This window comes from Microcebus murinus, chromosome 16 (assembly GCF_040939455.1).
Source record: "Microcebus murinus isolate Inina chromosome 16, M.murinus_Inina_mat1.0, whole genome shotgun sequence".
Lineage (NCBI taxonomy): Eukaryota > Metazoa > Chordata > Mammalia > Primates > Cheirogaleidae > Microcebus > Microcebus murinus.
In genome coordinates, this window is record NC_134119.1 from 697,248 (window position 1) to 722,852 (window position 25,605).

Consider the following 25,605-nt stretch of genomic DNA (forward strand, 5'->3'; position numbering starts at 1 on the left):
GTAGGGCGGCCCCTACCGGGTGTGGGACCAGCCTGCTGGGGCAAAGACACTGGAAGCCTCTTTCCCCTACGGCTGGCTGGAAGCCAGCGTCTCCCAGACTGTCCCCTTGCGACCTGTGTGGTTTAATTAGCCGGAGCTGAGTTAAGGTCACGTGGACGGGCGTCTCTGGGGGGCTCTGGCGGCCCCTGTGCAGCGAGCTCTGCCTGGTTTCTCACAGAAGCGCTGTGGTTTATTACAGAAACGAGGCATTTCCATGCAGCAAACCGGGAAAGTGCCGGAAAACGCAAGGAGGGACGTTGGTTCTTCCCGATATTTCTTTCCAAGCATCTGCGCCCGTCGACGCATTTCCTGAACCAGACAGGGTTCCGGCTCCTACGGCCCTTCCCCGCGCGACAATCTGTCCTGGGGTTTCCTCGTGGGTCGGGCGTGCCCGTCTGGAGGGTGCTCGGCCGTCTCCGTCTCGGGGCTGTCCTTCTTGTCGCGCCGTCCGTGGACCCTCGGTGTGCCGGTGTCTGCAGTGTCACTGCTGCACGAGTGTCCCTACATGTGTGTATATGTACATGTATGTCTGCCCCCGGGCGTGCGGGGAGACTGAGGAAGGGCTTGGGGCCCCTGCGCGGTGTGAGCAGAGCAGGCCCTGCCCTCGGGAGGGCTCAGCCCCGCAGACAGTGGCTGGGAGAGGGCTGGGGGCTGCCTGGGCAGGGGGCTCCGGCAGGCTCCTGCAGAAGGGGACACTGAGAGTGAAACTGGGGTGAGGAGGAGGCAGCCTGGATGTGTGTGGGGAGGGGGGAGAGGATTCTGGCGGCAGGAAGAGCGTGTGCAAAGGCCCTGGGCTGAGGCAGCAGGAGGGAGCCAGGCGGGTGGTATCCGGTGTGTCCGGGCAGCGTCGAGGGCCGGGCCAGGGCCTGGGTCTGTCCTCAGGGCGGGGGCTGGGTGGGGAGACTGGTTTCTCTCACTGCTTGTGGGCTGGCAGGGCGTGGCTGTCCCAGTGGTCCGGTGGAGAGGGGGTGCAGAAGGAAGAGCGCTGGGAGCTCCTGGCAGCCAAGTTCGGGAGGACCGGGTTGGGGTCCGCAAGCCCGGGGGCGGGGCTGGGGTATGCAGCGGGAGGGTGGGCCAGGGACCTCTGCGTGGGACTGGGCTGGGCGCTCTGGCCAGCCCCGCCCGGGGCATCTGCCGGGTCTCTGCCCGCACCTGAGGTCTGTGGGGAGCAAGTTAGCCACGTGGGGCCGCTGTGTGCAGGGGCGAGGCTGTGCCTAGGGATGGCTTCTACCGTGTGCAGAGCCAGGGGGTTTCCTGCCAGGGACCTGGGAGTCCTCTCCCAGCCCACAGGTCCTGGGGCCCCGCTCTTTCTGGGGCGGGGCCGGCAGGTGGGTGTGGAGACCACGCATGCAGAGCCAGCGGCAGGGCCACGCTGTGGGCTTGGCGTATGCCAGGCCTCGGGCTCAGGGTGCTTCTGCACGGCAGCCCCAGGGCTGGGAGGTGGGGAGGGGAGGCTCGGGGGGAGGGGTCTCTGTGTGCAGGGATCCCTCACGTCCGCTTCATGCCTGCCTCACACCTGCCTCATGCCTGGTCCGCCGGACTGCTGTCCTTCACTCTCGAGATTGGCCGTGGCAGTTGGCTCTGGAAACCGCAGTTCATTAGGGTGAAATTAGATTCCGGTGGCCTCGCAGCTGCAGCCTCGTGGGCAAGGTGGCGGGATTCCCCCGGAGCCCAGCAGCCCCTGGGGCAGGACGGCGGCTTTGGCCCCAGCCTGGTTTCTTGCTCAGCCCGGCCCCCTGGGCTCCTGGGCCCCCTCCCCGGGGCACGACCTTACCAGCATAGAGGAGTGTGCAGGGCGCAGGGGCTGCAGCCAGCTTGGGCTCGGCCCCCGTGAGCCACAGGGTCCCTCTGGGCCTCTGTGGCTCTGCTCACCCGTGAAGGGGACGTGCTTGTCCTCCCGACTGTGGGGTCGCTCCCTGCCTGGCAGTGGCTGCCAGGGGCTGGGGTGGCGGAGGGGTGCTGGGGGCCGCCTTCCCTTCCTCCTTGCCGTTCGTGCATTAAATCTCAGTTTTGTGGACGTGAAATGAGATTGATGACCTGGGGTCGCTCCCTGCCTGGCAGTGGCCGCCAGGGGCTGGGATGGCAGAGGGGTGCTGGGGGCCTCCTTCCCTTCCTCCTTGCCGTTCGTGCATTAAATCTGTTTTGTGGACGTGAAATGAGATTGATGACCTGGGGTCGCTCCCTGCCTGGCAGTGGCCGCCAGGGGCTGGGGTGGCAGAGGGGTGCTGGGGGCCTCCTTCCCTTCCTCCTTGCCGTTCGTACATTAAATCTGTTTTGCGGACGTGAAATGAGATTGATGACCTGGGGGAGGGGCCTGCCTGCAGCCCCTGGGAGCAGAGCGGGGGGGTCTGGGCCTCGGACGGGCCTGGGGCTCCCTTCCCTGCCCCCCCCCAGCACGTGACGTGACTCAGCACCGAGGTGGCAGCAGCTGTGTCATGCTTTCCTAGAAAAGAAACGTCCCCTGGGATCAGGTGGGGGCGGGAGGCAGAGCAGAGGAGTCTCCCTGGGATCAGGTGGGGGTCCCTCTCTTGAGTGCAGAGGCACACGCATGCACAGGAACACAGTACATGCACGAACACACAGGGACACCATGCACAGGTGTACATGCACAGACACAGCGACACATATGCACACACGCCCTCCTGCATCTCAGGACCTGCTAGTGCCAGCTGTGGGCGACACCCAGGGGTGCTGTCTAGCCCTGGTTGGGGCCCCCTCTGCCCAGGGCCTGTGTCCCCCCCTCCATCCCTGCATGTCCCTCAGCCCTGTCTCCCCCTTGTTGCTCGAGGGACTCATTTCGGAGGAGGGGCTCCCACCGGTGCCGGGGGCTCGGGCTGTGGCCAGGAGGGAAGTCCCTCCTCACATCCACCCGGCTGCTGGGCAGAGGCAGCCCAGGGGGTGCCGTGGCCCAGCCTTCCCTCATGGCTTCCGTTGTGGTTTGGGGTTCTCCTGGCACAGGGCCTGTGTGTGTCAGGGGTCTGGTGGTCCCAGCCGACGCCCACTCCCCAGGGCCTGTCCCGACCCCGAGCAGGGCGGCTGCCCAGGCTGCGGAGGTCCCGCCTGCCCCGTTCCCGCCCCGGGTTCCTTACCATGTGATTGCCTTGGCAACCGCTGCCACGGAAGCTCCTGGAGTCGAACCCATTATCGTAATTATCCCGAAACCGTGTGCTGTGGTTCTCCCTTTGTCCTTCCCGCACCTGCAGGCGTGGCAGCTCCCCCGCGGGGTGTGGGGGGTTCAGGGGACGGCCTCCCCCAGGGGCTCCCAGGGTCTCAGTTTACCTGCAGGCGTCAGGATGGGGCTGGGCTTCCCGCCCGTCCCAGCAGCAGCGTCTCCCTCCCAGTGAGCAGGGCGCCCATTTCCAGTCCCAGAGTCGAGCCGCTGCTGTGAGGGGCCGGCCACGGTGGAAGGTTCTGGGCCCCTCAGCGCTCTGAGCACACAGACGCCCCCAGGCCCCCGTATAGGCCGTTCCCTGCGCCCCTGAGAGTCAGGAGCTGGATGCCTCAGGGGGGGACAAGATGCCCACAGTGGGCCGTGGCCCTGCTTAGCCTGGCAGTGGCCGCACTTGTGCCATGGTCTGGGTCTGAGGGTGCCCAGCCCCTGCCCTGGAAGCTCCGGAGGCCGGACCTTGAGAGGACCTCAGGCCACCAGGGACGCCCTGCAGGACCACGAGGCCCGAGAGGCAGGGAGCGTCTCCTCCTGGGGTTGTGCCTGGGGATCCCTGCCCCTCATTGAGCCTCAGTTTACCCATCTCTAAAATGGGCACGAGTGTGCCAGGAGGCTGCCATGTGCAGGGCGGGGCAGGCGCTGGCCACGGAGGAGCCTCCCCGCGGGACGAGGTCTGGAAATGCTGCGTCTCTCTGCCTGCGGCTGAGTGGATTAGCGGCTGGGGAGTGAAGGGAGTTCACTGCAGTTTGGGGTGTTTCTCTCTCGCCCCGCCCTGGCGCGGGGGCCGGGGCCGCGGCAGGGCTGCGGCTGTCTCCCCTGGTGCGTCTGTCCGGGGAGGAGCCCCGACGTGCGGCCCAGCGCGCCCCCGGCCTCCTGCCCGTACGTCTCTCTCCTCCCTGGCACCAGCCGCCCCCGGCCCAGCCATCTGCACCATCTGGTCTGAAAACTTAGAAACGAAACTTGGAGCCGTCGCCGGCACTTTCCGGCTGGGGGTGCTGGGGAGGGATGGCTCCCAGAGCGGGTTTCCTCCGAGGAGGGTCTGTGGGCGCAGCCGGTGCGGCGGGAGCCCAGCTGGAAGTCTCTGGAACTTTCCGAGGGGCTGGCTGCAGGACCCTGTGTTTCTGGGTCTGTTTGCCCTGGTCTCCGGGCGCTGGGGGGCTGCCGAGGGCGTATCGTGGCCGAATCCACGCGTGCCCCGTGTCGGGGTTTCTGCGATGTCACACCCTCCGCAGGCAGCAGGGCTGGGGCGCTGCCCGCCATGGCGCCCGGCCGGCTTCCGCATTCTCCGCAGCGGCTGGACTCTGCGGATCCCCAGACACACCTGCCTCCCCTCCCTCTGCCCAGAGCACCTTTCCCTTCCCTTCGCCCTGCAGGGCCCATTCCAGCAGACACCTCCTCGGGGAAGCCCGCCGGGATTCTGTGTCTCCCGTGGGCTGAGCGGGTTCCGGTGACCCCCCTGCGCTGGGTGGGGCCCCTCCTGAGTCCTTCCCGCCACCTGGGCCTCCGGGGTCCTGACCTGGAGCCGGGGGACCTCCCGGGGCTCCCCCCCACTCCTCCCCACTGATTGGGGGGGGGAGGGTTAACGCCCCCAGACAGGCGGGCTGTGCACGGAGGCCCACGTGACATGATGCGCGTTTTTCCCAGAGCTCGGCTAATTGAATAAATCGGCTAATGAGCGAGGGAAATTAATTGCGGTTTGGAAATGTGGCCGTGTCTTTGCGGGTGTTTTGTCTGTGCCAGTCCCTCCGCTCGGGGGACCGTGTCGGGTCCCTCGGGTCTGGCCGAGGCCTCTGCTGGGCAGCCAGGACAGGGTGGGCCGGAGGCCGGAGTCAGCGTCGCTGTGGCCAGGCTCAGGCTGGACCTTGCCACGTCGGTCCTTGAGGGGTCCCCAGGGGTCCCCACGGGGTGAGGGTCTTCAGGGCGGTAGGGGAGGGGCGCAGGGCGGGCTGGGGGCCAGAATCAGCGTCGCTGTGGCCAGGCTCAGGCTGGACCTTGCTGCGTTGGTCCCTGAGGGGTCCTCAGGGCCCCCCCCGGGGGTCTTCAGGGTGGTGGGGGAGGGGCGCATGGCGGAGGAGGAGCGCAGGGTGGGGCCGGGCGCTGTTCTGGGAGCCCGTTGCCCGTGGCCATGCCCGGCCTTCGTCACTGTGTCTTTGTGCCTCTCAGGGAACCCTGACCTTGACCTCAGCCTGCGGGGACCCTGCCCCTGTGGCCGGACGCGCTGGCGGGCGTCTGCATGGCCCAGGCCTGCGTGGCTGCACACGGGTGGCAGGTTCTGCCGCTGCGGCGCAGCCCGGCGGCTCTGGGCATCGCCCGTCCTGGGCTGGACGGCCAAGTCGGCCGGTTCCCTGCCAGCCCAGGCGCCTGAGTCCTTTCCCCGCCTCTGGCGGCCGGTTTCCCCGTCACCTGGGCTGGGCCCGGGTCCCGGAGGTCGGTCAGACCCCGCCTGGACGCTGCGTGCAGCTGTTTCCCGCCCAGCCACCTGTCCGGTCCGCGGACAGAGCAAGGCAGACGCCTTCCGTGGCCTGGGCCTCGCCCAGCAGCTGCGGCCTCGAGCGCGAAGTCTGTGGTTGGCGAAGGAACAAGGGATCCTCCCTCCCTGCCGAGCTCCTGGCCTGCTGTCCTGGGAGTTGGGACACAGGACAGCAGCGTCACCTCCCGCTGGGTCGTCCGGCCCGCGGCCTCACAGCCAGCCCGTCTCAGAGCGGATGTCTGGACACGAACCTCTCGACGCAGGCACACCTTCCCCTGGCGGCCGTTTCTCGGGGAGCCCTGACAGGGGTACGCGGCCCCGCGCCTGGGGTGACGTGGGGTGTCCCAGAGAAAGACTTGGGGGTGGAAGCCAGCTAGGTGGGGCGGACCCGGTGTCCACAGGGGAGAGCCAGGCTCCTCTGACCCCCGGGCCCCCGCGGGGCGAAGGTGACGCATCCGAGCGTGGGCCGGAGCCAGCACCGGCCGTGACCCAGCAGAAAGCCGCGGCCACGTGCTCCTGACCACGAGGGGGAGATCCATGGAGCCCGGCCAGTCATGAGCACAGACGAGGATGGAGTGTTTACTCTCTCTTCTGTAGGAAACTCAGCCTGAGCAAAGGTGATGCCCTCCTTCTAGAAGTTTCTTATTTTTTTTTTTTTTTTTGGAGACAGAGTCTCGCTTTGTTTCCCAGGCTAGAGTGAGTGCTGTGGCGTCAGCCTCGCTCACAGCAACCTCAGACTCCTGGGCTCAAGCGATCCTCCTGCCTCAGCCTCCCGAGTAGCTGGGACTACAGGCATGCGCCACCATGCCCAGCTAATTTTTTCTATATATATTAGTTGGCCAATTAATTTCTTTCTATTTATGGTGGAGACGGGGGTCTCGCTCTTGCTCAGGCGGGTTTTGAACTCATGACCTCGAGCAATCCGCCCGCCTCGGCCTCCCAGAGTGCTAGGATTACAGGCGTGAGCCACCACGCCCGGCCTAGAAGTTTCTTTTTAAAAAGTTTTCCGCCCAGGGCCTGACGGAGCCATAGATTAACTCCCCTCTGCAGCCCTGCGTGAGGGTCCGTGGCCGCTGACAGCCCAGAGATGCCGCTGCGCCCAGCCCCGTGGGCGGACGGGAACAGCGCAAGGCGGGTTGTCTCCTTACCATGGCACCGGATCACGGGGACACGGACAGAGCGGCGTCCGGCAGCCCGGGCGGAAGCCAGTAGGTCCCATGTGGTGCGTCTGTGGACAGAGGGCCGTGGCCCCAGCGAGTGGGCTGAGCAGGGGAGCAGGCGGGAGGCGCAGCCGTGACAGGCAGAGCGGAGGGGCAGGTGTGACCGCCGCGAGCCTGGGGCCGGGCGCGGATGGCCGGTGGTGAGGAGGGAGCATGGCCAGCTTTTAGGGGTGACGGCGATGCCGTGGGCACGCTTTCCAATCCCTCGTGTCCAGGGCGAGCCCCGAGTGTTTACGGGGGGACGGCGTGGGCGTGGTCTGGGACACGCTGGGGTGAGCGTGGGGGGTGGGCCCGGGCCTGCCGCTCCTCCCTGTGACCTCCCTGCCACCTCCCTGTGCCCTGCGCGGTTTGCACACCAGCCTGCCGGGCCGCAGCTCTGCCACTCCTCCCCATGACCTGGGCGGTTTGCACACCAGCCTGCCCGTGACCTGCGCGGTTTGCACACCAGCCTGCCCGTGACCTGCGCGGTTTGCACACCAGCCTGCCGGGCCGAGGCTCTGCCACTCCTCCCTGTTACCTGCGCGGTTTGCACACCAGCCTGCCGGGCCGAGGCTCTGCCACTCCTCCCTGCGACCTGTGCGGTTTGCACACCAGCCTGCCGGGCCGAGGCTCTGCCACTCCTCCCTGCGACCTGTGCGGTTTGCACACCAGCCTGCCGGGCCCAGGCTCTGCCACTCCTCCCTGTGACCTGTGAGGTTTGCACACCAGCCTGCCGGGCCGCGGCTCTGCCACTCCTCCCTGCGACCTGTGCAGTTTGCACACCAGCCTGCTGGGCCGCGGCTCTGCCACACAGCCCGGGCCGGCATCTTCGCTCTGCGCCGTGGTCAGAAGCCTTTGAAGGCGCAGTCTGCACTCAGACTCTGGGCTCAAGCGATCCTCTCACCTCAGCCTCCTGAGTACTAGGACTACAGGCACGCGCCACCACACCCGGCTAAGTCTTCTGTTTTTGTGTGTAGACAGTGTCTCACTGTGTTGCCCAGGCTGGTCTCAAACTCTGAAGAGCTTGAGCTTTGCAGACCTCCAAGCTCCACCTCGAATCGCATGCTGGGAAACTGCTCCTGCGATCGCAAGACCCAGCTGTACCAGTCAGGCCTCCCTAAGATCAGTGTCCCTTCAGAAGGGCAGTCAGAGAATTTTTCACCTAATTTTTTTTCTCCTGCCTGTGACCGAGCATTTCCTGTCAATCCATGTTGGTATCTGTGTCGTGGGTATATAGCTCCCTTAGGCAAAGTGGCTCGTGCCGGTGGCTGAGCACCAGCAGCTCAGCTCGGCCCTGCGGAGCAGGCACAGGCCGTGGGCGTGATGTGGCCCGAATTTGTGCCCCCAGGGAAGCTCCGGAAGGCAGGCGGGAGTCCGCTCCAGCCAGGGGAGCTGCAGGTGCAGCAGCCTCCCCACTTCAGGCGGATGGAGGCCCAGGCCTGCCGCAAGGTGCTGGGGTGGGGGAGGCCGCCTGGCCCGGCCCACCCGCCACTGGGCCTGTCCGTCAGTGAATCAAGCTTGAGATGACCATGGCTGAAGGGATGCATGTGGGTCCTGGGGTGGTGAGGGCAGCGGGTGCCTGCTGCTGCGGCTGGACCTCGAGCCCACCTTGGCCCTGCTCGACCCCGCACGGCCCGGGCTGTGTGGCAGAGCTGCGGCCTAGCGGGCTGGTGTGCAAACTGCGCAGGGCACAGGGAGGAGTGGCAGAGCCTCGGCCCAGCAGACTTGCTTTTCCCTGTTGGTCTAAGGCAGCTTTGTCACACGTGACGTGACTTTTCTGCGCGGGGGGGGGGGGGGGGGTGCGTGGTCAGAATCAAGTACCTGCGGCAGCGTGGTGGTGGGTCAGACTCTGGCCCAGAGCAAGAACACACCCGTGTCCCTCAGCTGCCCACAGCCCGCAAAGGTCAGGGGTCTTTTATTTGCAAGGGCCAAAAACCAAATCCAAAGAGCCTTGAGTAGTGGGCTCACGTGACCCGGAACTCTTGGAGGCTTCAGGCATGGCTGCGTCCAGGTGCACTTCAAAGCTCTTCCCCAGTTTCTGTGTGTGGCTCTCTTCCGTGCGGCTTCATCCTCAGGCAGGCTTTCCTGTGCCCACAGTCCTTGTGTCAGCCTGGGTGTCCCTTTCGTGGTGCCTCTGGCAGAGTCCTGGGGCTGCCACTTGCTGACCAGGCCTTGACCCCAGGAGCACCTGGTCCCTGATCTGGGAAGGAAAGGGAGAGGCCGTTACAGGAGGGAGGATGCCGGGCAGGGTGATGGCACCAGCACCTCCATCGACAGGGCCGCCTGTCTGGGCTGGAGGGGTCTGTGTGCTAGCGGTCAACGCTCCACGACTGCAGGTCGGGTGTGTCAGGGACTGTCCCTGCTGTGGTTGCAGGGAGAGGGCCGTGGGGGCCCCAGGCTGGACAGGGTGCTGCTTTGGAAAGGGCGGCCGGGGGGTCTGTGTGGAGGGCTCACCCTTGACAGCCAGCGGGTGTCGGGCCCCGGGGCAAGGGGCTTGGGTTTGAGCCGTGCGGGGCCTGGGCCCCGAGGCAGGTCAGGGCACGCAGGCTCCGTGGTTACTGCGCTGCCGGATGTAGGAATTGCTGATCGATTCTGAAGACGGTGCAGGAGAACAGGCAGCGAGTGTCTGCCCCACGGCCGGGTCCCGGCTGGCTCTTGCTGAGTCAGGCCGTGCCCTGTGGCCGGGGCTTGTCACAGGCAAGGCTCATCTACGGCTGCGACCTAGGACCCCTTGGCCGAGTCCCCTGGGTACCCCAGGACACCTGCAGGAAATGTAAATGAAGCAGTGGTTTGCTTCACGAGAAGTGGGCTTCCTGACAGGTTCCGTGACTTCAGCACGTGGGAGTTCCTTTCCTGCCCTCCCACCGAGGACTTCCTGCCAAATGGCAGCTTGCGGCCTGCGGCACACAGCGCTCCTCCCAGGAAGCGAGATCACGCGTGTCTAGGCCGCTTGTGGGCGGCCTTGTCGTGGGCCGGGAGCCAGGTTCCCACGGCGGGGGCCTTGCGGGAGGGGCACCTCCTGTCTGTGGCTGTCTGGGGTGGGGCCAGGGTGTATCGAGCGGGTGTATCAGACCCAGTGTAACAGACCAGGTGTATCAGACTAGGAGTATCAGACTGGGTATATCGAGCAGGTGTATCAGAGCAGGTGTATCAAGCAGGTGTATCAAGCAGGTATATCAGACCCAATGTATCAGACCCAGTGTATCAGAGCAGGTGTATCAGAACAGGTGTATCAGACTGGGTGTATCAGACTGGGTGTATCAGACTGGTGTATCGAGCGGGTGTATCAGACCCAGTGTAACAGACCAGGTGTATCAGACTAGGAGTATCAGACTGGGTATATCGAGCAGGTGTATCAAGCAGATGTATCAGAGCAGGTGTATCAGACTGCGTGTATCAGACTGGGTGTATTAGAGCAGGTGTATCAAGCAGGTATATCAGACCCAATGTATCAGACCCAGTGTATCAGAGCAGGTGTATCAGAACAGGTGTATCAGACTGGTGTATCGAGCAGGTGTATCAGACTAGGAGTATCAGACTGGGTATATCGAGCAGGTGTATCAGACTGCGTGTATCGAGTGGGTGTATTAGAGCAGGTGTATCAAGCAGGTATATCAGACCCAATGTATCAGACCCAGTGTATCAGAGCAGGTGTATCAGAACAGGTGTATTGAGCAGGTGTATCAGACTGGGTGTATCAGACTGGGTGTATTAGAGCAGGTGTATCAAGCAGGTGGATCAGACCCAGTGTATCAGAGCAGGTGTATCAGAACAGGTGTATTGAGCAGGTGTATCAGACTGGGTGTGTCAGACCAGGTGTATCAGACTGGTGTATCGAGCAGGTGTATCAGACTAGGTGTATCAGACTGCGTGTATCGAGTGGGTGTATTAGAGCAGGTGTATCAGACTGGGTGTGTCAGACTGGTGTATCGAGCAGGTGTATCAGAGCAGGTGTATCAGACTGGGTGTATCAGACTGCGTGTATCGAGTGGGTGTATTAGAGCAGGTGTATCAAGCAGGTGTATTAGACCCAATGTATCAGACCCAGTGTAACAGACCAGGTGTATCAGACTAGGAGTATCAGACTGGGTATATCAAGCAGATGTATCAGAGCAGATGTATCAGAGCCCAATGTATCGAGTGGGTGTATTGGAGCAGGTGTATCAAGCAGGTGTATTAGACCCAATGTATCAGACCCAGTGTATCAGAGCAGGTGTATCAGAACAGGTATATCAAGCAGGTGTATGGAGCAGGCTGTGTGGCCCACAGTCAGAGCATTTGGGGGAATCCTGGTGTGGCCACAGCCTTGAGGGCAGAGCTGGCGCAGGGTCAGTGGGAGCAGGTGCAAGGGAGGACGGCCAACAGAAACTGGCGGGAACCCGTGGCTGGTGGGGCCGAGGCTCCTGCCGCTTCGGAGAGGGGGCAGCTGAGCTTCCCAGCGGCCAGGGCGAGGCCCGCAGGTGGTGGGAGGAGTCCTGTGGTTGAGCAGCAGGTGCAGTCAGCGAGCTCTGCGCTTGAGTGTGTGGAGAGGAAACGCCGAGCGTGAGGAGAGGCAGGAGCAGGGGTCAGACGTTGGTTGCCGGGCGGGGGCTGCGGGTTCCGGGTTCTGCTCATTTTCCTGTTTTTGCTTTGGTGCCGGGCAGGCGTAGCTCCCTCCCTGCTGGAGTCCGGAGACTTTCCCAAAGCACCCGGTGTCGGGAAGAGCCAGGTGGAGGGGGTGCCCTGGGGCAGCTGACCGAGGCCGTGGCCCTGGAGGGTCCTGGGGTGTCCTGCTCCTCCCACGCTGGCTCGCGGAGGGGCGGGGGTGGGGCGTGCCGCTTCCAGAAGACAGGTCCCTGTCACCGGTCCCGCCAGGCACTGATGCCCTCCCTCCCCTGCAGGTTCCTCCTGGTCTTCTCCTGCCTCGTGCTGTCCGTGTTCTCCACCATCAAGGAGTACGAGAAGAGCTCGGAGGGCGCCCTGTACATCCTGGTGAGCCGGCTGTGCCTCCTCCCCGATGCGGGGCCTCCTGATCCCGAACCCCGCTCCTCCCCGATGCAGGGCCTCCAGATCCCTGAACCCCGCTCCTCCCCGATGCAGGGTCTCCTGATCCCTGAACCCCGCTCCTCCCCGATGCAGGGCCTCCTGATCCCTGAACCCCGCTCCTCCCCGATGCGGGGTCTCCTGATCCCTGAACCCCGCTCCTCCCCGATGCGGGGCCTCCTGATCCCTGAACCCCGCTCCTCCCCGATGCAGGGCCTCCCGATCCCTGAACCCCGCTCCTCCCCGATGCAGGGCCTCCCGATCCCTGAACCCCGCTCCTCCCCGATGCAGGGCCTCCCGATCCCGAACCCCGCTCCTCCCCGATGCAGGGCCTCCTGATCCCTGAACCCCGCTCCTCCCCGATGCAGGGCCTCCTGATCCCTGAACCCCGCTCCTCCCCGATGCAGGGCCTCCAGATCCCTGAACCCCGCTCCTCCCCGATGCAGGGCCTCCAGATCCCTGAACCCCGCTCCTCCCCGATGCAGGGCCTCCAGATCCCTGAACCTCGCTCCTCCCCGATGCAGGGCCTCCAGATCCCTGAACCCCGCTCCTCCCCGATGCAGGGCCTCCTGATCCCTGAACCCCGCTCCTCCCCGATGCAGGGCCTCCTGATCCCTGAACCCCGCTCCTCCCCGATCCAGGGCCTCCAGATCCCGAACCCCGCTTCTCCCCGATGCAGGGCCTCCTGATCCCTGAACCCCGCTCCTCCCCGATGCAGGGCCTTCTGATCCCAAACCCCGCTCCTCCCCGATGCAGGGCCTCCTGATCCCTGAACCCCGCTCCTCCCCGATGCAGGGCCTCCTGATCCCAAACCCTGCTCCTCCCCAATGCGGGGCCTCCTGATCCCAAACCCCGCTCCTCCCCAATGCGGGGCCTCCAGATCCCTGAACCCCGCTCTTCCCCGATGCAGGGCCTCCTGATCCCTGAATCCCGCTCCTCCCCGATGCAGGGCCTCCTGATCCCTGAACCCCGCTCCTCCCCGATGCAGGGCCTCCTGATCCCAAACCCCGCTCCTCCCCGATGCAGGGCCTCCAGATCCCTGAACCTCGCTCCTCCCCGATGCAGGGCCTCCTGATCCCTGAACCCCGCTCCTCCCCGATGCAGGGCCTCCTGATCCCAAACCCCGCTCCTCCCCGATGCAGGGCCTCCTGATCCCTGAACCCTGCTCCTCCCCGATGCAGGGCCTCCCGATCCCTGAACCCCGCTCCTCCCCGATGCAGGGCCTCCTGATCCCTGAACCCCGCTCCTCCCCGATGCAGGGCCTCCTGATCCCAAACCCCGCTCCTCCCCGATGCAGGGTCTCCTGATCCCTGAACCCCGCTCCTCCCCGATGCAGGGCCTCCTGATCCCGAACCCTGCTCCTCCCCGATGCAGGGCCTCCTGATCCCTGAACCCCGCTCCTCCCCGATGCAGGGTCTCCTGATCCCAAACCCCACTCCTCCCCAATGCAGGGCCTCCAGATCCCTGAACCCCGCTCCTCCCCAATGCAGGGCCTCCCGATCCTGAACCCCACTTCCAGGACAGGGACCCCGTGGTGGCACCACAGGCCCCTCCTTGTGATGTCACAGCACCCATCTGCCTGGCCCACTCCCTTCCCCCCGTGGGTCCAGCTCCCCTTTCCTGTTCTCCTCTCGAGCCGGAAGGCTCAGATGGGACCCCAAAGGAGGTATGGGGTGCTCCCTGCAGACATGAGACTGGGGGGCTGTGACGCTCATAGCAACCTGCGTCAACACGCGGGAGCCATGGCAACGAGAGTGTGATTTCTGTGCTGCTGTTGGTAACGGGGGTGGGGGCTCAGGGAGACGGACCCCCCAGGAATGCAGCTCCCTCTGTTCTGGGCAGAGATTGCCCCTTTGCAGTGACCTGACACCTCCCTTGGGTCAGCCCTGCTGCGTACCTACCCCTGCTCAGACTGGGTCCCCCCAGCTTGGACATGGTACCCCAGCTCCGACAGGGTCCCCCAGCTCGGACATGGTACCCCCAGCTTGGTTAGGGTCCCCCCAGTTCCAACAGGGTCCCCCCATCTTGGACAGGACAGGACCCCCAGCTCCGATAGGGTCCCCCCATCTCAGACAGGACAGGACCCCCAGCTCTGACAGGGTCCCCCTGTCTCGGACAGGACAGGACCCCCAGCTCGGAAGAGGGTGAAGCGGGTGGACCCCAGTGGTCTTCAGGCCCAGGTGTTCTTGTGGCCGTGGGGTCCTCAGAGGCCGTCTGGGGGTGCCGGGCCAAGCTTGCGGTTCCCACCTAGGGGCCCCCTCGCTGTCCCTGGGCGGGAGCTGCCTGCTGGGTGTCCAGGCGGCCTCAGCCTCGGCCTCCCCACAGGAAATTGTGACCATCGTGGTGTTCGGCGTTGAGTACTTCGTGCGCATCTGGGCCGCGGGCTGCTGCTGCCGGTACCGCGGCTGGCGGGGCCGGCTCAAGTTCGCCAGGAAGCCGTTCTGTGTGATCGGTGAGGCCCGAGGGGGTGGGTCCCAGGGTGGGCCAGACGGCAGGAGCACGGCTGGCGCCTTCTGGAAGTTTCTCTCGCCTGCTGGCTGGGAGGCACAGCCCATGGCTACGTGGCTAAGGCCAGGAGGACGGGCAGGCCATCCCAGACCCCGGGGGTGGGCGGTCGAGCTGTCTGCCTGGGCCCTACTGCGCCGGCCCCACGCCGGCCCCTGTGCGCACCCGCCAGCCCCTCACCGTCTCCGCAGACATCATGGTGCTCATCGCCTCCATCGCGGTGCTGGCCGCGGGCTCCCAGGGCAACGTCTTCGCCACGTCCGCGCTCCGGAGCCTGCGCTTCCTGCAGATCCTGCGGATGATCCGCATGGACCGGAGGGGCGGCACCTGGAAGCTCCTGGGCTCCGTGGTCTACGCCCACAGCAAGGTGAGCAGGGTGCGCAGGGCCGGCCGCTCCCAGAGCCTGGGGGGACACCGGGCACGTGAGCTGGAGTCCCCAGGCTGAGATCACGGGGAGGGGCTGCCCAGGCTGGGACCACGAAGTTGGCGGCCCCTCCGGTGCCGCTGCGCCAGTCCCCCGCTGGCCCCATGCGTGGAGCCAGGAGCAGGGGCCCAGGGCTGGCCGGACGTGGCCCCAGGGCTGGACGGACGCGGTGCCCGGGGCTGGACGGACGTGGCCCCACCTGTCTCGCAGGAGTTGGTCACTGCCTGGTACATTGGCTTCCTCTGCCTCATCCTGGCCTCATTCCTGGTGTACTTGGCGGAGAAGGGCGAGAACGACCACTTCGACACCTACGCCGACGCGCTGTGGTGGGGCCTGGTGAGTCCTGGTCCCTGGGTCCTGCCCCTTCTGGGAAGATGTCACTGCCCCCTGCTGCCCTGGCCCTGAGGACCTGTGCCCTGGGGCTCCCGCAGCTGAGCTGGCTGCACGCGTCTCTCTGGCGCCACCTGCTGGCTGCCCGTGGCCGTGACGGCGTGTGGTGGCTGCGGCCAAGGCCGTGGTCTTGGAAGTGCGATGTGTGCAGGTGGGAAGGGGCTGGGGCCCCAGGAGCCTCTGCCCGGCCACGGCGGGTTGTTGTCCTTCCTCCTTGACCTTCCTCCTTGACCACCCACCTGCTCTGCCCTCGCTCCCGGGGACCAGAGGGGCAAGGGGGAGGAGGTGTCCCCAGTCTGTCCTGGGGGCCCCGAGTGGGTCAGGTATGGCAGAGCCTGTCCCTCCCACCCCACGCAGCAGTGCCCAGGCAGTTCCTCCTGCCACCCCCGGCCAGCCCCGTCACCTCCTGCCACCCCGGCCGGCCCCGTCACCTCCTGCCACCCCAGGCCAGCCCCGTCACCTCCTGCCACCCCCGGCCAGCCCCGTCACCTCCTGCCACCCCCGGCCGGCCCTGTCACCCCAGGCCAGCCCCGTCACCTCCTGCCACCCCGGCCGGCCCCGTCACCTCCTGCCACCCCACTCTGGCCCCGTCACCTCCTGCCACCCCCGGCCGGCCCCGTCACCTCCTGCCACCCCCCGGCCGGCCCCGTCACCTCCTGCCACCCCCCGGCCGGCCCCGTCACCTCCTGCCACCCCCAGGCCGGCCCCGTCACCTCCTGCCACCCCAGGCCGGGCTCTCTGCTAGAAGGTGCCGGTCTCTCCCCCAGCCCCTCCCTCCCTGCCGGCTCAGCATGTGGCACCCCCTGCACAGCTCCCTCCCATTTCTCTGGGTCCCTTGGGGCGCGACCACCCCAGACTCCAAGGTCCACGGGCCACACCCAGGGTGGGTGGCTGGTCGGGGTGGGACCCGCTGGTGGCCGTGGTGCTTCCTGTGCGAGTTGCATCGTTGGCTCTCCTGGTTCTCCTGGGAGTGACATGGGGACAGAGCCTTTGGGGTGACCCCCTTCTGCCACGTGGGGCAGGGCAGAGACTTGGGGGCTGAGAGCGGGAGGGCGGCCCCGCTGACCCCGGCCCTATCGGGCCCGAGTGGAGGTGGGAGGAGGTGGCCCACGTCTGTCCCCGCCCAGGCGGCCAGGTGGGTGGCTGGCGTCCAGCCTGCCCTCGGGGTGCAGCAAGCTCCGTGTGACCAGAGCCCGCGTCCCGCAGATCACCCTGACGACCATCGGCTACGGGGACAAGTACCCCCAGACTTGGAACGGGAGGCTCCTGGCGGCGACCTTCACCCTCATCGGCGTCTCCTTCTTCGCTCTCCCGGCGGTGAGTCCTGCGCCGTCTGCCTTTGCGGGAGACGGGGTCGTGCCGCTGGCCTGGAGGCCCGAGCCCTGCACCGGTGGCACCCGGGGCCCCAGGATCGCTCCCAGGGCCACGGCGTGGCTTCCGCTGCCCTGTGGGTGACTGGTGGCTGCTCCTCGTCGGGAGGGGCTGTACGGTGGGGTCATCCCGGCCGGAGCACCACTGCCCAGCGGCACAGGCCTTCTCCGGTCTCCAGGGGACCAGGGGGCCATCGCAGGCAGGAGGGGCCGTCCCGTGCAGCAGGGCAGGGCCGACGGGCGCTGGCGTGGGGCTGGCGTGGGGCTGGCGTGGGGGCCGTCATCCCAGGGCGGCCTTGGTGGTGCACACGCCAGGGAGAGAGTGTCCTCTCCGGGTCTGTGCGGGTCCCGCTGTGTCTCCTGCAGCCCAGGGGTTCCCTGACCCCAAATGTTGGGCTTCTCCCAGTCTGCTCTCCAGGAAGTGGAGGGGTGATGTCGGGAGGTGCAGCCCCTGGGCAACGGACCGTGGTGGCCGTGGGGACCTGGGGCCCGGAACATGGCCCGGCCCTGCCGAGGGGGGACGTGGGTCCTGGGACGTGGCCCGGCCCTGCCAAGGGGGGCTGGGTCTCGGCCTGACCTGCCTGACACCTTGCAGGGCATCCTGGGGTCGGGCTTTGCCCTGAAGGTGCAGGAACAGCATCGGCAGAAGCACTTCGAGAAGAGGCGGAACCCTGCTGCAGGCTTGATCCAGGTGAGTGCTGGCGGCCCCGTCCCGTCCAGCCGTGTGCCGTCTCGGGCAGCTCCTTGTCTGCAGACGGGGTCTCCGCCCGCATTCCTCCCGGGAACACATCCTGTGAGCAGGCCTGTACCCAACGGAGATCGAGCCACACGTTCGAAACCTCCCGGTGCAGAGAAGCGTGGGCCGGACGGCGTCCCCACTGCGCACTCCGGGCATTCAGAGGAGGGTTGATGCCAGTTCTTCTCAAACTCTTCCAAAAGGCAGGAGGTGACACTTCCCGACTCAGTCCTGAAAGAAAGCCGCACAGACATCGCGACCCTGCAGATCAGTGTGTGCTGTAGACGTTATGGATGCAAAGTGTAGGTGTCACGGGTGCAAAGTCCTCGGCTACCCAGGGTCTACCATGGCCGAGTGGGATCGATCGCAGAATGCCTCGGGCTCAGACGAGCAGTTGGCCGTTTTGACACGATGTCACGTTAGGAGAGTGAAGGACTGGTTGACGCAGCGAAAGCATTTGGCAGAATCCAGCTGCCTTTTGTCACGACAACACCCAACAACTGGGGAAGGACGGGCCCTCCCCAGCACAGCAAACAGTGTCCGTGAGCAACCGGGGCCATCGTCGTGCTCAGTGGTGAAGGACGGAATGCTTCCTAAGACCAGGAGCAAGACAAGGATGACAGCTTTACCACTTCTATTGAAATGTTTAGCATTTAGACGTTTTTAGTATTTAGAAGTATTTACATGTTTCGTATGTGGAAGTTTCAGCCAGAGCATTTAGGCAGGGGGAAAAAACTCAGAACAAAACAAAACGCAGACATCTAGATGAGAAAGGAAGAAGTAAAACTATCTATTGACAGGTGACTTCTCATTCGCAGAAAATCCTAAATATTCCACATAAAAGTGTTAGAGCTAATAAATGAATTCAGCAAAGTTGCAGGATAGAAGATGAACATGCAAAAATCAGTGTACATCAGCAAGGAACAATCTATATAGAGGGAAAATTAAGAAAATAATTCCATTTACAATTCTGTGAAAAAGAATAAAGAATGTAGGAATAAATTTAACCAAAGAAGTGCAAAACTTGTACACTGAAAACCATATTACAGAACATGGCTGAAATAAATTAACAAAGAACTACATAAATGGAAAAACATCCTGTGTTCATGGATTGGAAGAATCTTAATCTTGTCGATACAGTCTTAACAAAAATTGACCTACAGATTCAATGCAATCCCTATCATAATCCCAATGCCCACTTTTTTTTTTGCAGAAATGGAAAAGCTGATTCCAAGATTTATAAGGAATTGTAGTGGCCCCTGCATAGCCAAAACAGTCTTGAAAGAGAAGAACAAAGTTGGAGGGCAAACACTTTCCAATTTCAAACTTACTGCAAAGCTACAGTAATCAAAACAGGTGGTACTTGCATAAGGACAGACATACAGATCAATGGGATAGAACTCAGAGTCCAGAGATAACCTCATACATCTGTACTCAGGGGATTTCAACACGGGCACTGCGTCCATCCGGTGGGGAAGGATCGGCCTCTCCAACCACTGGCGCCGGGACAAGTGGATATCTGTTTTTAAAAGAATGAAGTTGGATCTTTACCTCACACCACATACAAAAATTAAAAACGGATCAGAAACCTAAATGTAGGAGCTAAAACTATAAAAATCTTGAAGAGAAACACAGATGCAGATCTCCAGATCTTGAGTTTTTAGCTATGACACCAAAAGCACAAGCAACAAAACAAAAAGTCGGACTTGACCTTCATGAAAAACTTTTGTGCCTGAAACGGACACTCTCGGGAGACTGAAAAGACGGCCCACGGAGTGGGGGAACACATTCACTAGCCGTGCATGTTGGACGTGTTTCGCATTCAGCATGCATGAAGAACGCTAGCAGCTCAGCAGCACAAACAGCCCCAAGAGTCTGATGGAGTCTCCGCAAAGGAGAAGTCACGTGGCCAGTGACACGGGACAAGGTGCTCTTGTCGTGGTCACGGCGAGTGGACGTCACAACCGTAGTACAACACCTCTCCTCACCTCTGGGCGGCAACAAATTTTAAAAAATGGGAAATAAGTGTTGGTGAGGGCTGGGCGCGGTGGCTCACACCTGTAATCCCAGCACTCTGGGAGGCCGAGGAGGGCTGATTGCTCAAGGTCAGGGGTTCGAGACCAGCCTGAGCAAGAGCGAGATCCTGTCTCTATTATAAATAGAAATTAATTGGCCAACTAATATATATAGAAAAAATTAGCCGGGCATGGTGGCGCATGCCTGTAGTCCCAGCTACTGGGGAGGCTGAGGCAGGAGGATCACTTGAGCCCAGGAGTTTGAGGTTGCTGTGAGCTAGGCTGACGCCACGGCACTCACTCTAGCCTGGGCAACAGAGTGAGACTCTGTCTCAAAAAAAAAAAAAAAAAAAAAGAGTAGGGAACAGAAACCAGGCGAGTGGAGTCAGTGAGAACTGCAGGCTTTATGGTCGAGCTGTGCTCGGTGCCCTCCCTGACCCCCGTCCGGGGAAGCTCACGCGCCCGGCACCGCTCACCACTGGCAGGATGGAGGCCGACCCTCCTCCCCTCCGTGACCACAGCCTCCTGCACCCAGGAGCCACGCCCACCTTCCAGCCGGGATCTTGCCCATCTGCCCTGCAGTGGGTAGACTGAGGCTGTGGTGGGTGGACTGAGGCTGCGGGGTCCGGGGCAGAAGGTCGCGGGTGGGGCGGGGTGGCTCCGGCCACCCTGGCCGACCCTCCTCGTCTCTCTCGCAGTCGGCCTGGAGATTCTATGCCACGAACCTGTCGCGCACGGACCTGCACTCCACGTGGCAGTACTACGAGCGCACGGTCACGGTGCCCATGTACAGGTACCGCCGGGCCCGCCAGCCCCCGCCACGCCCATCGGTTGTGTTTTCTATTTTCCATCTGTTCTTCAACCCCGTTTTTTGTTGTTCATCATTTTGATCAGTTGATTTTCTTTTCCTTTAAAATGTATGTATATTTCAAAAAGGAATTCTGTGTGTGGTTTATTTCGAGGTATTGATTTTTTTCTTTGTTTTTTTCAGCGTTCGGCTTGTGTTTCTCACCTTCATCCCCCGCCCTTTGCTTTCCGCTCCTGGGCTGGGGTCGCGCGAGTGGGGCCGGGACGGGCCCCTCCCCGAGGCCTCCAGACCCCGGCGGGTTTGCAGCCCCCCCCCCGCAAGGTGGGAGGTCACTGCGACCTCCTGCCAGACCTGGGCTGCTGGGGGGGAGGTGACCCTGGAGCACCCACAGGGCTATCCCAAGGGTCCCAGGTGCCCCCAGCAGGGCTGAGCACACAGACCCCCAGGAGCCCCGGGTGACAGAGGAGGGGCCCAGAGAGCATCTCGGGGGGCCGTGGGGGGAGGCAGTGCCCACCGGCCAGGTGAGCTGCAGGGCCACAGGGCAGCGTCCCAGGTTTCTTGCTTCTCGAGGGTGAGTGGCAGCCCCCAGATGTCTCTGTACAGCTGGTCTGGGGTGAGAGGTGCTGAGGGTCCCCATGCCCCAGGCCAGGGTCCCCTGGGGTGGGCGCCACCTCCACCTGCTGCCCCAAGGTCCCTGCCCTGCTCCAGTGGGGTGTCTCTGTCCTGAGCCGTTCCGAGGGTGGGCTGGTGTAGGGCTTGGCTGGGACTTCCAGGCATCTGGGGGCTGTCCCCTTAAGGGTCCTGCAGTCAGCCGTGGTGGGACAGGCCAGAGGCGTCCCCACTCCTCCTGCCTCCGTAGTGGGACGTTCCCCGGAGGAGGGTGCTGAGTCCTGGGTGGTCCTCGGCCATCCAAGTCGCCCTCTGGGCCTCCCGGCCCCTCTCTTGGCATCAGTCCCCCCCCACACCTCCGCAAGGCAGAGCCTCGAGAGCCTGGCCGCGCCCGTCTGTCCCGGAAATGTGGGCGTCTAATGTCACCACGAGCTGTGCTCCGTGCAGCTGGCCGCTCCCAGCCTAGGGTTGGGGACAGGGTGACCCTCCTGCTAATTTTCTTTGTTCTGTTGTTTCCCCACTTTCCTTGACTCTTTTTTATTTTTTTTTTTTCATTTTCTTTTCCTTATCCTGTTCTTTTAAAAAAATTTCCGTTCTTTTCCCTCTGTGTGTGTGTGTGTGAAAACACTTGAAAGCTCACAAACTCAAACCTACGGGGCCTCCAGGTAGGAGATGCATGGGTTGGACGCCGTGTGTGTGGTTCTCGTTCTGTCTGGGCCCGTGGCCCGGCTCCCCGCCCCCCAGCACCCTGCACCGTGCCCCGCGTGGTCCCCGTGCTGGAGTCCAGGCCTGCCACCCCTCGGCCCGCCCTGCCTGGAGCCCCCGTGCCCCCCCCCCGCCCCGTGTCCCCGCTCCCCCCTCAGCTGCTGCTTCCTCGCTGCTGGGCCCGTCTGTCCTGTCTTCTGGTCCTGTCCTGCTTCCTGCCTTGTCCTGGTAGCTGTGCCCCCTCCCCCCAGCTCAGCGCCCACCTACAGGCCCAGCGAGAACGGTGGGCCACCCGGGCGCAAGGCACGGCCCGTGCCAGTGACAGTCCTGCCCTGGGCAGCTCACCTCTGGGGCCCGGCTTTGGGGTCCCCCTCCCTGGACTCGAGCCCCCCGAGTCTTTCCACTGCACCAAGAGGGGGTGCCCAGGCCAGGGAGCAGAGATGCTTCACTGTCTCGTCCCTGTCCCCCTCAGCGTGTCCTCTGGGGGTTCCCCCCACGGCCTGCGAGCCGGAAAGGGGGCGATTTGCCCAGACAGGACAGGGCTTTTCCCTCGGACTGGGTGGGCTGGTGCCCGTGACGGCGCCAAGCAGAGCCCTGCACGGCGTGGGGCGGCCACAAGTGGGGCGACTTCCTCCCCAGGCCACCCTTCGTCCTGGGGGGCAGACGCGGCCCCCCGCCCGTCCTGGGGACCTGTCGGAGCGTTAACCCCGCCAGCCCAGCAGGGAAGGGGCTGCTGTGCCGGGCAGCGGCTGGTCGGGCTCCTTGGCCACCCAACACACTCAGAAACAAGATGCCCCAACATGTGCAGAGACCCCCGCTGACCCCAGACCAGCCGCTGCCCTCCCCGGGAAGGCGCCTTTCCCTCCGTTGTTGGCACGTCACACCCTGGCGCGGCCAGGGCTTGTCGTCCGTGCCGTGGCCCGGCCAGAGGCCTGTCTGTCCGGTGCTGCTGCTGCGTGTTGAGGTGTGACCTCCGTGACTTCCGTCTGGCTGAGGGCTGATGTCGCGTGTCTCTGACCAGGGCCTGAGTTGGGGGTGGCCGGCTGTCCCCTCCAGACAGACTGGCCCGTGCGGGGCTCTGCCCCACCCGAGGTGCCAGGTGACCAGTGCCTGGGCTCCTCCTTGGTCCCGGCCCCCCGAGTCCCGGCCCATGGCGCCCTCCTGCGGGGGGGCGGGAGAGACGGGGTGCAGAGTCCCCAGGACTGTCCCTCTGGGGCAGCGGGAACGAGGGGCCAGGTGTGGCTGCACCTCAGGGAGGACACCTGGGGCTGGGGTGGGGGTGATGGGGGCGGGGGCGTGAGTGGGACAGGGAAGGGGGCTTGGAGCAGAGCCAGGTCCCTTGCCCACGGCAGAGAGGGGCTGGGGTCCCTGCGGGGTTGGGTGCTGTTTGTAGCGGTGCTGCCCTGGGGACGTCCAGGGTGGGGGATGGGGGAGGGCGCCCCCGGCTGTGCCCCTCCTCTGCCTGCCCAGGCTGCCCGGGCCGGGGTCTCGGCCGGCTCACCCCCTCTGCCGGCCCTGCGGTCACGGCCCACGTCCGGGGGCTGCCGGGGGCGGGAGAGTGGGGGCTGCCACGGAGCCTGGCCACGCCACGCCCCACGCGTGACGGCTGCTGCTCTGCGTGAGCTGTGGGCGCCGGTGAGGGTGGGTTCCGGTCTTCGCTGACCTGTGGCCTCCTCCTGCCAGGCTGATCCCACCGCTGAACCAGCTGGAGCTGCTGCGCAGCCTCAAGAGCAAGTCGGGACTCACCTTCAGGTCAGCGCGGCCCGGGCAGCCGTTTCCGCACCTGCCCTTCCCCCAGCCGATCCCCAGGGCCTGGGGTGGGCGTGGGCCGGAGGACACCTGGGGCTGCCCGCGGCAGCTGCTGACTCTGCCGCTTCCTTTCGCAGGAAGGAGCCCCAGCCAGAGCCGTCCCCAAGGTCAGTGCCTCCTGCCTCCGGCCGGCCGCCGTGTGTCTGCGTGTGCACGCCCGTCGGTCTCTCTGGCCCTGCTCCTCTGTGTGTGCGCAGCGTGTCGCGGGGCGGCGGCTGCCGTGGGGGCTGCAGGGCGCCTGGCGTGCGGGCCGGGGCTGTGCCCGCGGGGAGTCCAACTTGCCCGCCCGCCCCAGCTTTGGGCTGACTTTGCGCGCTGCGGAGGGGCAGCCGGGGGCTTCCTGGGTGGGCTTCCTCCCGCCGCCCAGGAGCCAGCCCTGGGACCAGGATCCTGCGAGAGCACCCCTCCACTCCAGGCACGCGGCCCAGGCCACTGGCGGGGTGGTGGGGAGGAGAACCGGGGCTGGGGGGACACCCCGAGTTTGTGGACAGTCTCCAGAGCAAGTGGGAGAGACTCGGGGCCCATCGTGCTCCCGGGAGGGCCAGGCGTCCTCTCTGCGCCTCGTGTCCGCTCCGTGGAGGTGCCGAGTCAAGGCCGGTTCCTTCTCCCCATCCCCCGCTGGCCTCCCAGGTCCCGAGAGTGGCAGGCAAGTCAGGGACAGGGTGGAGAAGCGAGCAGCACTCTGCCGTCTTCTTAGCATTAAAAACAAAATCCAGAGCATTCCGCAGAGTTCGAGTCTGAGGACCTCCCTCCCCCTGCGAGTTCCTGAGCTTCTCTGAGCGGGGTCCCCTGTCCTCCAAATCGGCCCCCGGACCTCGGCCAGGATGGGTGCCCATACCCCCTCCCCAGTGGACCCTGCTCTGGGGACTCAGATGAGACACGGGCCGGGGGTGGGGACGGAACTGGAGCCGGGCCAGGCCCCCAGCCCCCCCGGGGGGGGGTCAGGGTCGTGCCTGGAATGGACAGATGGGCCACGCTTTGCCAGCCAGCGACGAGCAGCCAGTGTCGGAGCGGGGGAGCTGGGCCAGCGCTCGCCAGCGGGAGCCCTCGGCGTGGCAGGCGCGGTTAAGAGCCCAAGTCCCGGCGCTTGCTGGGGGTGGGGGTGCCAGCCTCAGTGTTGCTGTTGGGGGGACGCCCAAGGCCAGGGACAGGCCCGGGGGCTCCTCTTGCTGCTCCGTGCCGCCCCACCCCGGCCGGGGCTCCCGCGTGCAGCCCCGCGGTCTGCGTGGGCAGTCTCGTGCTTGCCGCCCAAGCCTAGCAGGCGATGGCGCTGGTCTCAGCCTCTCTCTCTCTCTCTCTCCCTCCTGCCCCCACCCCACCCGACATCCTTGCCACCCCGAGTGCTTTACTCCCCGTCACTGCCCTTCTCGGGCCCCTTTCTCGTCTGCTCTGTGGTGGGGAGGAGGCGCTGGCCTGATGCCAACTCCAGGTGAGGACACGCGGGGCCTCCGGGCCCTCCGGTATGTTCCGTGGCTCCCCGCTGCCTGCCCGTCTCCTCCCGCGTGTCCAGTGGTCCCTGCCTGCCTGTGCCTCCCCACGCCTTCCCCGAGGGCCGCACCCGCCCGCCCCAGCCCTCCCCGGACGCCCGAGGCCACGATTCCGGCCCCCTCCGCCGGGACGGCGCAGCCATGCTGAGCCGCCGCGGCCCGAGGCTTTGGAAGGCGCCTGGGTGCCGTGGACCGAGGAGTGGTCTGTGCCGGTGAAGACCCCTGTGTCCTGGGGGGCTTCCCGTAGCCAGGTAACGGGCGGCGTCCCCGTCCCTGGCCTGGGGTGGTCAGAACCGTGTCTCCATACGTGGTCAGTGTGCAGGGAGTGGCCAGTGTGGCCCTGAGTGGCTGCTCTTGGGGTGCCAAGGGGTCGGGCTCCCCCGTGCCCACCGTGCTGCCCGCCGGGCACAGTTATCCGTGGGGGCCAGAGGCCACGCTGGTCTCTGTCCTTTTATGTGGGGCCTGCAGCCACCTAGCAGGGCCGGCTGGTCTGGGCAGGTGAGTGGTGTGGGCGCAGGGCCCTCACTTGGCCCCAAGCCCGCCGGTCCGGCCAAGTGGGGTCCAGGGGGCCCCGTGCTGGATGGATCAGGGCAGCCTGTGCTGCCCCACGTGCATGTCTCGTGGCTGCCATGTCTGTGTCGTGTGTCGTGCTTCTCACGGCCTCTGTCCCCGAGCCGGGAGGAGCCCCAGATGCCGTGTCTGTCTCTGCCCTTCACAGCGGGGTGGCCGTGGGGGTGGGTGCGTCCGTCCTGGCTGGTCTCGGTCGGCGTCTGTGGGCATCTCTGCCCCCCACTCCCGTGGGCCCAGGACCCCGTGGGCCTGTCCGCCCCCCGCCCCGGCTGGAGGCCCGC

At 64.9% G+C, this 25,605-nt stretch overlaps 1 protein-coding gene across 7 annotated transcripts in view; it reads left to right on the plus strand.

Moving 5' to 3' along the window:
• The window catches only part of KCNQ2 (potassium voltage-gated channel subfamily Q member 2), a 53,215-nt gene that overhangs the window by 9,392 nt on the left and 18,218 nt on the right, over positions 1 to 25,605 (plus strand). For all 7 annotated transcript variants that reach the window (XM_012772956.3, XM_012772957.3, XM_020281753.2 and 4 more), the window contains exons 2-11: positions 11,755 to 11,845; positions 14,222 to 14,348; positions 14,593 to 14,768; positions 15,036 to 15,161; positions 16,422 to 16,532; positions 17,181 to 17,276; positions 20,035 to 20,129; positions 21,389 to 21,418; positions 23,142 to 23,210; positions 23,345 to 23,374. In XM_012772956.3, coding sequence (XP_012628410.1) covers positions 11,755 to 11,845; positions 14,222 to 14,348; positions 14,593 to 14,768; positions 15,036 to 15,161; positions 16,422 to 16,532; positions 17,181 to 17,276; positions 20,035 to 20,129; positions 21,389 to 21,418; positions 23,142 to 23,210; positions 23,345 to 23,374 — 951 coding nt within the window. The remainder of the gene's footprint in view (positions 1 to 11,754; positions 11,846 to 14,221; positions 14,349 to 14,592; positions 14,769 to 15,035; positions 15,162 to 16,421; positions 16,533 to 17,180; positions 17,277 to 20,034; positions 20,130 to 21,388; positions 21,419 to 23,141; positions 23,211 to 23,344; positions 23,375 to 25,605) is intronic.